The following is a 12,416-nucleotide window of genomic DNA, read 5'->3' as shown; positions in this document are numbered from 1 at the left end:
TTTTCTTCCCTTCAAAATAAAGTTTATCTGCTAGAGCCAAGTCGGCCCAACCCTGCCACAATTCAGTGCTGCTAAGAGCTTTCCAGAGAGCTTCCTGAACATTTCACCTTTGTTTCCTGTGGCTCCCAGCCCTTGGTTGTACATTAAAATCACATGGGGAATATTTTTAAATCCTTCTGCTCAGACCTATTAAATCAGAATCTCTGAGAATGGGGCCCAGCTGTGGACAGCTTTTAATGATCCCCAGGTAATTCCACTGTGCACCCAGGCTGAGAAACAGTTTTAGGCAGACTGTACTAGTAGAGTAAGTAAACAGACATTCTTATTTCTTAGAAAATAAGATGAAATTTCAGGGGAGTTCTCTTACTAACTCAAAATTAAGTTCTAACTGACATACAGAGACTTCCTTTTAGCCAACGAAAATAGAACTGCAATTTCAATAGCCCCTACATGGTGCTTCTTTTCAGTAGGAAAATGGGTGACTGCTCTACACTAGTGCCTTTAGCAGCATCGGAATCATCTGGAGGCTTGTTAGAATGCAAACTGCTGGGCCCTACCTCCAGAGTCTCTGATTAGATCAGTGGGGTTGGGGTGGCGGGAGAATTTGTATTCCACAGGGGGTCCCTGGTGGTGCTGATGCTCCAGGGAGCACTCTCGCAGCATCACTGCATAAAGGGAACTTACAAGAAAGGCTGAGGAGTCATTTGTGGGCTCTGGTGCAGCTGAACCAAGTAAGTCAGCAATCCACTGGAGGCAGCAGAGTTCCTTGGAAATTGTTAACGGAGTGAATGGGGACTACCCACAGAGTACCTGCTCATGAGCTGCTGAACCAGTAGCTAAAAGCAGGACAAAGATGAATGACTGTGTGATTCTTTCAAAGAAAATATTCAGTTCCCTTTAAGAAGAGCTCCGAGCTCTCGCCATAATTCAGTTTGTCCAGCCCCTGAAAGCTTGGAAATTGTGCCAGTCTTACAAGAGGTTCCAATTAGGGCTCATTTTTTCACATACAGCAATGCACATGCCAAAAAAAAAAAAATCAAATATAATTAACAAAATTGTTCCAGCTGAAAGTGTAGTTAGCCAAATGCATCAGCAATTCATTTATAGATCCAAAAAGGCAGCTTGCTTGCCCTCTGACCATTCGCACCATAATATTTATCCCTAATTGGAACACCACCGTTAAAAAAAAACAAATCCCTCTCTGGTTTCTGATGCCATGTCTTTCTGAAGTTCCTGAGAGAAGTGTGGTTCAGTCCCCATAATATAGGAATTCCTGGTTTTATTCAGCCCTGTCTGTAAATTATCCAGGACACACACCTACGCAAGCTAACATACTTATTCACCTCAACCAGCAAACACCATCAGAGGCAACCAGTCCTTCTGCAGGTCCTGATGAATACCTAACACACTCTCACAATCCTATTTTTCTGCAAAATACTGATTTTAAGGACTTAACTTGCTCTTAAATAAAAGGGGAAGAAACAAACTTTTTCACATTCCCTTACATGCTAAAGAAGGAAAAAAGTTAGACTGTACCTCAGAGCTGAAAAAAATCCATCACAACTAAATATCCATTGTCACTTTTTAAAAGAGAGAGGCAGCTTCAGTTCATGATATCATTGGTCTTATGTCCTGCTAACAAATTCTGTTAGTTTAAGTAATGGATACAAACATTCTAAGGCTGGTTGCCATCTTAGAAGAACTCTATAAGGATTTTGGAATCTCAAAAAAAAAAAAAAAAAAAAGCTGAATAACCCTTTACAAGATCCTGTAAAATTTATTTTGAACTATGACTGAGGCAGAGCGTAACTGAAAAAGATCAGTACTAAAAGTCAAGGGATCTTAATTCTAGTTTTTGGTCTACTGTTGTCATACAGCAAGGTCAAGAGGATGTCATATAATAGTTTTTTGATCTTGGAAAGATGTGTGAATATATCTGAAAAAGGACAGTGTATGTTCTTTTGTTCTACCTGGGCAAAATGGCTTACCTTTAGGCCCCCTCAAACCAAGAGCACCAGGGGGTCCTTTAATGCCTGGGAGGCCACGAAGTCCCATCTGGCCTGGGAAACCGTTCTCTCCAGGAGGTCCTGGGGGACCAGGGGGTCCAGGCCTCCCAGGGAGGCCAGAGGCTCCAGAGTCCGGTCGCTTGAGACTAGCAGCCATCTCAGCAAGATGCTCTAAAAGGTAATAAACAAAACAGCCCAGAGAAGTCAGACACATGAAAGTGACTCAAATGATAAAAGGGGTATTTCAAGTGTCTTTTTTTTTCTAAATGTGTCCCCAGAGTTTCAAAATTGATGGTGAGAAGTGAAAAACGGTTGGATCAGTTTTGCATGGACTTTCTGCCAAGAAGCTTCACTGGTGCTGTCTTATTCAGCTCCCCCTGGATAGATTTGGTCCTGCTGCTTTGAAAAGTGGGGGTGGGGGGAAGAAGTACACTGCAAGGTTTTCGGGTGGGTACTGTGCTAAAAGGAGGAGTATGTCACCTGAGTTTGGGCTTGGTATCTGAAAACCCAGGATGGGAAGAAAATGAGTCTCTTAACATAGGTAGAAGTGGATGTCCAGAAGCCTTTCAAAAGCAAGAACATTGTCCAGAATTAGCATTGAGAGAGTAGTTGAGACCTAGCCCCACAGTTTTAGTTTGAAGATATGAAGTAACCTAAAATATCCTGAGCATTCACGACTTCTTATAAATTCCCTTCTCAAAAGTTTTTTTCATGCTTGGAATAGACAACAGACATTAAAAATAGCTTGCTTCCTGGGAATGTTCATAGTCTGTCTTAAAAATTAATAACTGTGTGGGCTTTTTCAGGAACCATTAAATAGACTAAAAATCATCCACTAAAACTATGAAGAATAAGAAATCCTCTCTATGAAAACACTCTAAGGGAAATAAAGGTGTGAAGGAGACTATTGATTTGGAAACAAATTTCTATCCAACATTCTAAAATTGTTTAAATGTAAACATTCTAATTTGCCTTATGTAAGGCTTAGCATAAAATTATAATTTTCTAGAGATACAACATTTAAAATTGAAATATTCTTTCAAGATTAAGGGTCTGCAATGAAGAGACTTACATTAGTTTTCAAATACAGAAGTGACAATTTCATTCTAGGAAAACTCTACAAGTCTACCTGACAAATTAGACTATCTCATGAGCATACACAAGAAGAGTATCATGACAAAATTGGTTCCAACCAGAATAAGTTAATTATTTGTTAGAAGGCCCCAACGTTATAGGATCTCCCCAGTTAATTTGTTCCCAGTTTCCTTTGCAGTGTGATTTTAGAACTAGACCATTTCTGAAACAGCTATGACAAGCAGCAACTGCTGTAGCCATAGTTGAATTTAGACAAAAGTTAGCAAATGTAAAAATATATCACCATTTTGGTAAAATATTAGTTATTAATTTTCTACATGTTATACATGAGTAGAGATAATGTCCTTATGCTTCTTATGGGCATTAAGATTGTCAATTATTTTGCATATAAGTTACAGAAAGAGTCAAGGTCAGTGCCAGATATACACTAAGTTGTAGGATGTTAAGGAGGGGAAAGATACCTGAAATTCGTGTTCCAAAGAAGGGGGGAATGCATGCGTGTGTGTGTGTGTGTGTGTGTGTGTGTGTGTGTGTAACATTTTTTTGAGGCTATAAGGTTTTGTGCGGCAACAAATTGGATAAAACAATATTAACATTATTCAAGATCTCCCACTTTTAAAGCACACCAAAAGTCAAGACATTATGATTTATTTACCTTGCATGACTCTCATGCAAACCTGCTTAATGTGCTGATCTGTTGGTGCTCTACCCTGGGACAGGAAATAAAAAGACAGTTTATACACAGAACCATAAAGAAGACATTGTTCAATGGTAACCTGACAGACTCGGCAAGCGACCAGGTGGCTGGATTTACAAGAGAACTCACCCACACTGCTGAGCAGCTCATGTCTGGGCCAGCCTGGCTCCCCGCCCCCCTCCCCTTCGGAGTCTCCAACGGGAAATCCTGGGGACTGTCCGCCACTCACTGGAGGGCCCTGGATGCCAGGCAGGCCGGTGGCACCCTGCTCTCCCTGCACGCCTCGCGGTCCAGGCGGTCCTCGTGGTCCTTCTACTCCGGGAAGCCCCCGACTGCCTTCAGGCCCCCTCAAGCCAGGATCCCCAGGGTTACCCACCTAGAACACAATGGCACGTTATAAAACCAGGGCTATCCACAAGTAACGTGCCTGCTTAGTATTATTATGAGACCTGAAATTTTGGGTTTGCTTACATTCTATCTCCCAGGAGGTATTTGCTCAGAGGTTACAAATCCTCAAGATAAAGACACATTATGCCACCGTCTGAAAATTCCAGTTCAAGTAAAGTTTTTCAAAACCTTTATTTTTGGTATAGTTATTATTTCAAAATATTCAGTGAAATAATATATTTCAAACCACAATTTTTATACTTTAAGCCACTTTCTAAGAACAAGTTAGTTTTTAAGAAGACTTGTTCATTTTTCTGGTCACAAAAAGGCCACTGAGTTCCTACAAGACATGTTATTTGTCTATCGCCAATATGGAAGGCATGAAATAAAGATGTTCCAAGAACATAAGTTACTTAGCTTTATAACACTGGAAAATTTGAAGAAGCCAGATGTATCCAGGAATTCTAAAATACTGACATTAACTAAATGCATTTAAAATGCTGCACCTAACATGAATATATTTAAAATACTGAAACAAAAAGAGTCCATAATTTATCTAAGTATTGAGGAAGTTAAAAATCTAAATACCAAAGAAGTTAAATAAAACTTGTACTTAACACAAAAGCATATAACAGATTTTTTCCCTCAAAGCACACCACTAAAAGCATTTTTAAAAGTTCCCATCTATAATAACTGCTTTAAAAGAGACTAAATTAATTCACTTTCTGTTAAACTCCCTGTGGTAGAATTTATGGCATAGTAGTTACAATGTGCCATTGTTTATAGAATAAGAATGAAAAGATAAAAGGACAGGAGGCATTAAGGAATGTTAGTGCTCAAGATAAAGGTAAAATTCATAAAGCAACTTAATCTTGCTTTTTCATATGCAACATTCATCTAGAAAGAGCCAACTCTTTCAAACATTCAAATGTTGTAAACTGAAGGGAAGAAGGTGGTGGTGAGGCAGGGCTTTCGCTAGACATATCTGAATACAGCTCAGCAAGTGTGCCTTTTTCAATCTTTCTTTATGGAAAAAAAAAAGACACTCATCTAAGTCAACCTGTCAGAATTGCTTCTATGAAGAAATTATGGCTTAAAGACTTCATGAAAGACCATGTCAGAGAGAGAACTAAGGATGTGCTGTGGAGGGCTGGGAATTGTCAGACAACTACAGTGCAAAACTGTATCACAGCTTCTAAAGCAACCCAGAGGAGAAGCCAAAGTGAGTTTGGAAGTGCACTAAAGAACTGGCAGGGAACAAAGGAGACCAAATCAGAGTCTATCACCTTGTTGACAATGTCCAAAGTACTGCTAGGACAAGCAACGGGACATTTTTGATGAAGAGATCAAAGGCCAACATGGCCAAGACATCACAAGGGCCCTGGGTCTTTGGAAAGAATCCTTTAGTTGAAGAGTGGTATGCCAAAGTAGAAACTGGGGTACAGACTTCACCTACTTATCAGGTTTGTCTATGCTGACATCACTGAGGAGGTAAAGTGTGTCTGCTCGTAACTGTTTCCCCTGATTCTGGGTCAATACATTTCAGCTGCATCAGTATTATGTAGGTGATAGCAGAGAAGAGAGAGAGAGGGACGGAGGTGACAAAGCAAGAGTTAACCCCTAGTAGTACACCCAAATTTAAATGAAACTACATTTTGATCACTTCATTGTTCATTCACTTTTTCCTTCTATAACTCGAATTCTTACCATTTAAAATGACTGATTATTCTAGAGTGAAGTAGTATTTCTATTACGAAATCTACCAAAGTTTATCCTATGTTTTTGTCAAGCCTAAGCCATTTCTGTCAAAGATTCTTAGGCATNCTCAGGGTATGTAAAGAGCTCTCGGCTGGCATTGTAACCAAGTCTGGGAGTTGGTGGGGGCGGGGGAGTACTCTGGAAGGAAGTGGGGCTGAGGATGGGGCCAAATGCTTACATAGGAGGTAGCTGTTCTAAGGAAAGAGGAAGAGTGTTCCAAGCTAGGAGACCAGCACATGGCATTACACAGCATGCAAAATAAAAAGCACTCCAAACACATGAACTTCCAGAGAGGCAGAGATGAGGCTGGCAAGGTGGAGTCCACTTCATCAAAGACCTGTATACTTTGCTAAGTGTCTGATTTTATTCTATCAAATGTTATTCCTGAAGAGTTTATGCAGAGGAGGGATTAATGTGGGCTTTATATTTTTATCTAGATGACACTGGCTGCTATGAGGATAATGTGTTGTACGGGGATGGAGAACAGTGAAGGAGATTCCAGAAATAGGAGGAACAAAAGATAAACCAGAAGCTGGTGGTGGTGGTGGTTTCATTTAAGGTTAGAGTCTGAGCTTCATCTTTTCTCCTTATACTCTCTTAAATTTCTTTGTATCAGATGTGCTTCCTTTCAAACTAGCAAATCACTCCACATTTGCTGGTTCTATAATTGGTTCTGTTAATTTTGTTCTAATAAGTGGTTCTATTATTGGGTCTATAATTCTGAATACATCTAATCTCTAAGGACATCAGTTTAGTTTCTGTAAAATGATGAATGAGATGATCATTTTCGACCTTTAATAATTGTCTATTATATTTCTTATGCATTATGACTTTATTACTTCCCCAACTAGAACACACAGGAGATTGATAAAATTACTGAAATATTTGCAATGGTATGACTGCCAATGAAATTTATTTATACTCTTGTTACCACAAAGGACAAGTCAGTTCTTTTAAAATGACCCATCTGTGGGGAACCTGGGTGGCTCAGTCAGTTGAGCATCCAACCTCCGCTCAGGTCGTGATCTCATGGTTCATGAGTTCAAGCCCCATGTCGGGTTGTGCTGACAGCTCAGAGCCTGGACCTTGCTTCTGATTCTGTGTCTCCCTCTCTTTCTGCCCCTCCCCTGCTCGTGCTCTGTCTCTCTCAAAAGTATATAAACATTTTAAAAATGACCCATTTGTGAAAGAAATTACCATGTATTCTCATTGAGCCACTTACGACTAAAACTTCCTTTAGAGTAGTTAGTTCAAAAGGTAGATCCATTTACACTGTTGTGAGGTACTTTTTTTTTCTTTTGGATGAATCCATTACCCAAAGAATAAATTTATACATTAATTTCCTTGAAGGTAAATCCTTTAAGAATTGAATTTTATAGAGTGATTTCATAAAGCAGAGTATTGCATTTTCTTTAGTTCTATTGATATTTTTATTTTTATACCTTTATTGTTCATTGTACTTACAGATCCCTTTGGCCCAGGTAATCCTATATCTCCCTAAATCAATAAAACAAAATTATATTAGAACAATGCATTCACATTTAATAGCTTACTAAAAATATTTCAAAGGGTATTGTGCTGCTGAAATCTAGAGAAAACCATGAACAGATGGACCCTAGCACTGCAGAAAAACATTAGATTCAAATTTTGGATTCTAGTCCCAGTTCTGCTACTTAATTTTGTGACCTTCTGTGAGCTTTGTAACCTCCTAGCCTTTGGCTAATCTGTTATATAACAGGGTTGAATCAGAGATCTACAAGGCTCCAACTAGATCTAAAATGCTAAGTGTGAGAATTAAAATGTGTAAGTCAAAAGATATTAAACTAGAATGCTATTTTAAAACACAGTAGACATTTAAACCTGATGACTTCATTATTGAAACTCTAACAGTATTTTAAAACTCATCCCCAAAAGTCTATCAAACTATATATGAATGGTTTTATGCTTAAAAAATAAAACTGGGAAATCTCCCACCCCTAATTCTAGATGTGAATTCAGCTCAAGTTTTATCATATCAGTTCATCTCCACTACAAAACAGAATGACTTAAAACATCCTCCCAGCCCCTAAAATGAAAATTTTTAACAGAAAATAAAATTAAAATAATCCTTTTTCAAATTTACTTAATAGAGGGCTTTGCCTAATTCAGATACTACATTTATATTAGCTCTAATCATGAAAATCTGAATAAAACAACATTACTAGAATTTTTTCCTGCACTAAGTGCTCTCTGGAACTATTTTATGAGAAATCTGTCCCCAGTCCAAAGGACCAAACATAAGTTTTCATATTAGGTCATGTTAGATTGTGTCAAAACCATAAAGATGAACCAGCAAATCTAGCAGTTCTCGCAGTCAAGATAATTTTTTCTCATTCTTACTGCCTTCGTGGAGATTTAGCAACAGCATCCTCTGGAGATGGAGGTTACTCCTTTGAAAGGTTTTAGACTGCAGAGAATACTTACAGTCAAATGTGTGAATCACAGCTTTCTGACTCTAATAAAATTAATTTTATTTCTATGATAGGCACTATTCATAGACTTTCTATAGTCATATAAGAATCACTTGGGGGGCGCCTGGGTCATTCGGTTGAGCGTCTTACTTTGGCTCAGATCATGGTCTCACAGTTTGTGAATTCAAGTCCTGTGTTGGGCTCTGTGCTGACAGCTCAGAGCCTGGAGCCTGCTTTGGATTCTGTGTGTGTGTGTGTGTGTGTGCGTGTATGTGTGTGTGACTGTCCCTCCCCCATATGCATGCTCTCTCTCTTGCTCTCTCTCTCAATCTCTCTCTAAGATAAATAAATGTTAAAAAAAATAATCACTTGGAATGTCTAGGTGTAAAGCCACAGGAAAATTCACCACCTATAACAGTACACTCTATTCTCCAAAGGCGTAAGGCCAGGTCTATCAATTTTGGAGTGTTTCCCCTCTGCTTTACTTATCTTGGCTGCAGTCTTGGGAAGTCATTCATTAGTTTATATAAGAAACATTGTAGCCACTATAGAAGTTAGCAAGCTAGAGAGGCAAGGAAAATATGTTTCTAATACAGTTAGAAATCAGTACAGCTCATCATTAACCAGAACAAAATGTCTTACAAGTTCACCCCTTTCTCCTGCTTCACCTTCTTCACCAGAGGAACCCTAAAAATTAAGATTAAAAATCACATTATTAAATTCTTAGTCCCTTGCCTCAGTTTTAACCAGTGAACATTGATAAGCATTCCTAAGTGCCCACAGTGCCTCAACCCCGGATCATGCAGAAATACAGAATGCTCCTAATGGCTTTTCAATCTGTCAGGTACTAGTCCAAATCAGAAGAGAGCCTAGAGAAAAGATAGAAGGTGAGTTTGAGTTTCTTCTAAACTTAAGGATTAATGATTGTATCCAGCAATTTTGAAATTAGGTATTCCTTGGGGCACCTGGGTGGCTCAGTCAGTTAAATGTCTAACTCTTGGTTTCAGCTCAGGTCCTGATCTCATCATTTCCTGAGTTCAAGGACTCTGTGCCAACAGCATGGAGCCTGCTTGGGATTCTCTCTCTCTCCCTCTCTCTCTGCCCCTCCTCCACTCACACTGTCTCTGTCTCTCTCAACATAAAAAAAAAAAACTTTAAAAAATAAATAAGTAAATACAATTAGGTATTCCTTGAAAAAAGGCTTTCAGTATAGAAAAAGGAACCCAGATCAAGGATTAGTTATAATTCATGTTCATAGTTTATTTGTTAAGGTCTTGATACAGAAGGACTCAAAATATGATGATGTGGCTTAGAAGACTCTATCGGTCACAAGTAAACCCATCCAGTGAATGAGAGCCAGGGACACTCGTTTTAAAGGAAGGACAAAGTGTAGTCTTGGAAGCAGAGCCATCATCAGCACCAGCTTATTAAAAATAGTAGATAAAGTTACAGACCGAACTAAACTCTAGGTTTCACTCACTATGAAGCACATTGAGAAAAATTGCTAGCCTCGTTCTTCTCACTCACGCTGTAAACCAGCCAGTGCCCCCTGCTGGTGAGGCACATTAATGCCCATTACTCACTGCATTTCATACTCATCTGATTGGACCTACCTGTTCACCCTTTGGACCAGGTTCACCGACTGCTCCCTGTATTGAACAAAATATAGTACTTTTTCAGTATTTTGAGGTATTCAACTACATAATTTCAAATGAACCAACTTCCCATATCAGACTGGTAGACAAAGACATGTATGAATGATGTGACAGATGAGGACTTGCTCCTTTCCTCACAGCCTAAACAGGCAGGTGAGACCTAGAGAAACTCACAGTTGTCCAAAAGCTGGCAACTTGGGGTCTTCTCTGACCACGCCCACATAAAATCTGACTGGTAGAATGTAAATTTAAAACTAAACAGGAAGTATCATTGCAACTGAAATTTTTACTTTTCTCAACTTTTATTTTTTCCTTATGAGAAATTATCATTCTAGACTTTTTTTCTTTGCTTCTTGAGCCCAACTGTCAGTAGTTTAAGATACCATTCTTGATCACTGTCTATGACCACCGCTATAAAAATCTCCAGTGGACAAAGAAAGCTTGGTTTCTCATAGTAAAAATCATCCTTCCAAATAAGGAACTTTTTGGAGGGCTAGCTTACCCTGTCACCTTTCATTCCAGGAAGTCCAGGGGGGCCCGGCAAGCCAGGGAGGCCAGGACTGCCCAGAGAACCCTGAAAAACAAACAGAGGCTCCCGAATCACTGTCACTGCAACACTGCAAGCACACAAGGCAGACACAACCTCAGGTGTGTCGACTCCGGTCTAAAATAAATGTGCTGGGGTTGGTGTAGCTCTGCTCCTCAAATCTGCCTCTCTCCCACACTCTCAGGAAGAACGAGGTCTGTCCCTCCACCCGCTCTGCCCACCTCTGAGGTCCTCAGCTCCGGGTCTGCACCCCTTCCCAACAGCGGGCTCTTTCAGCGGGCCCCGGGCAGCGGTAGTGCTTCTCTGGCCATGTAAACAAGCCCTACTCCGAGAAGTCAAAGGCAGCATTCACGCGTGCTTCTCTTCAATTTCAAGAACAACCAGAGGCCAAATGTAGCACTTCATGTCTCTCCTCGTTTCAAAATGTGTGCTACAAACCACACCAATTCAAATACCCTCTGAGGGTATCCTAGATGTATTGTGAAATTCCACATTTACATTTTCGCACATTCACAGCGCAATAGAAATCAAGCAAGGATGATGAAATCACTCTTTGTACATTGTTTTTCTCTCCTTTTTATTTTTACAAGCTTATTGTGTTTTGTTTGAAGTGTATAAGCTGCTAGAGGCTGGAAATATTACTCACCAGTTTACCTGGTGGTCCTGGGGGTCCCACGGGTCCTATTTCACCTCTACTGCCCTGGAAGAACACAAACATGACTGTCAACTGGACAGTTTCCCAAAACTCAAATTTACTATGTCAATAAGATAACATTCTGCTTAGGTTTTTGTATAAATATAAAACTTATCAAAGTGTTCTCCCCGTGTTCAACGTTTTTACATAAAATGCCCACAACCTCCCAAGTGTTCGTCCTTCAGTGAATGTGTTAACTGTTCATTGTGATTATAGACCATTAGATAAAAATGATGTCTGATACATCCATGTGAAATGACAAGTAGTAATTTTCAGCATCTAAATCACAATATAACGTATTATGGCTGTATATATGTTTTATCCTCTTGATTATGTGCCCTTGAGGTATAGGTATATTAATTTTGAATTCTGCAGAACCCTTAAAACACAGAGTGAATTTCAGGTCTACAGTACATTTTAACGCAGCATCTGGTAAATGATCTTGAACCGCAAAATAGTGAAAAAAGAGAAACAGGATAGGGATGTTTGCCTTTAAATTACTAATGCAACTTCAAAATGACAGGGATAATAGAAATTTTCAAAGTTTCCAACATACATAATTCTTTGTTCTATACATTATTGTTCTAAACATATCTTAAAAGATTAATAAACATTGAAAAGTACAATTTATAATGAAAATACATGAAAAGCAATGTTTCATTTTCTGAGCCAATTTCAATTTTTTTATTTGAAAGTCTAAGCCCTTTGAGTAAAGGAGACATGAATTCTTCAATTTCTTTCTCCAAGAACCTTATACAGTTTTATGCAGCCTGATAAAAGTTTATTTTATTTCAAACATATTCAACTCAACTGAACATGAGGCTATTGGATAAATAATCACATTTCCTGGATGGTATATACAAATGGTATGTATATATAATGAAAGTAGTCTTTTGAGTTCATTTTACTTTAAAATGACACAGANACTAATTTGACAATAAACTATTTGTAAAAAAATAAAATAAAATAAAATGACACAGAAACTTCATATTAATTTTTGATAGTTATATATATATATAACTAGTTATAACTACTTAGCTATATATATATAATGTTTATTTATTTATTTTTGAGAGAGAGAGAGTGCAAGCAGGGGAGGGGCAGAGGGGTAAGGAGACAGAGGATGA

General features: G+C 38.8%; 1 protein-coding gene across 1 annotated transcript in view; it reads right to left on the bottom strand.

Annotated features, from left to right (window-relative positions):
- The window catches only part of COL9A1 (collagen type IX alpha 1 chain), an 87,411-nt gene that overhangs the window by 15,147 nt on the left and 59,848 nt on the right, over positions 1-12,416 (bottom strand). The window contains exons 29-36 of the mRNA XM_077767250.1: positions 11,242-11,295; positions 10,551-10,622; positions 10,007-10,042; positions 9,036-9,080; positions 7,408-7,440; positions 4,028-4,174; positions 3,757-3,811; positions 1,989-2,177 (exon numbers count right to left, since the gene is read on the bottom strand). Coding sequence (XP_077623376.1) covers positions 1,989-2,177; positions 3,757-3,811; positions 4,028-4,174; positions 7,408-7,440; positions 9,036-9,080; positions 10,007-10,042; positions 10,551-10,622; positions 11,242-11,295 — 631 coding nt within the window. The remainder of the gene's footprint in view (positions 1-1,988; positions 2,178-3,756; positions 3,812-4,027; positions 4,175-7,407; positions 7,441-9,035; positions 9,081-10,006; positions 10,043-10,550; positions 10,623-11,241; positions 11,296-12,416) is intronic.

This window comes from Crocuta crocuta, unplaced genomic scaffold (genome assembly GCF_008692635.1).
Source record: "Crocuta crocuta isolate KB4526 unplaced genomic scaffold, BGI_CrCroc_1.0 scaffold518, whole genome shotgun sequence".
In the NCBI taxonomy this organism is placed as follows: domain Eukaryota; kingdom Metazoa; phylum Chordata; class Mammalia; order Carnivora; family Hyaenidae; genus Crocuta; species Crocuta crocuta.
This window is presented reverse-complemented; position numbering and strand designations above follow the sequence as displayed.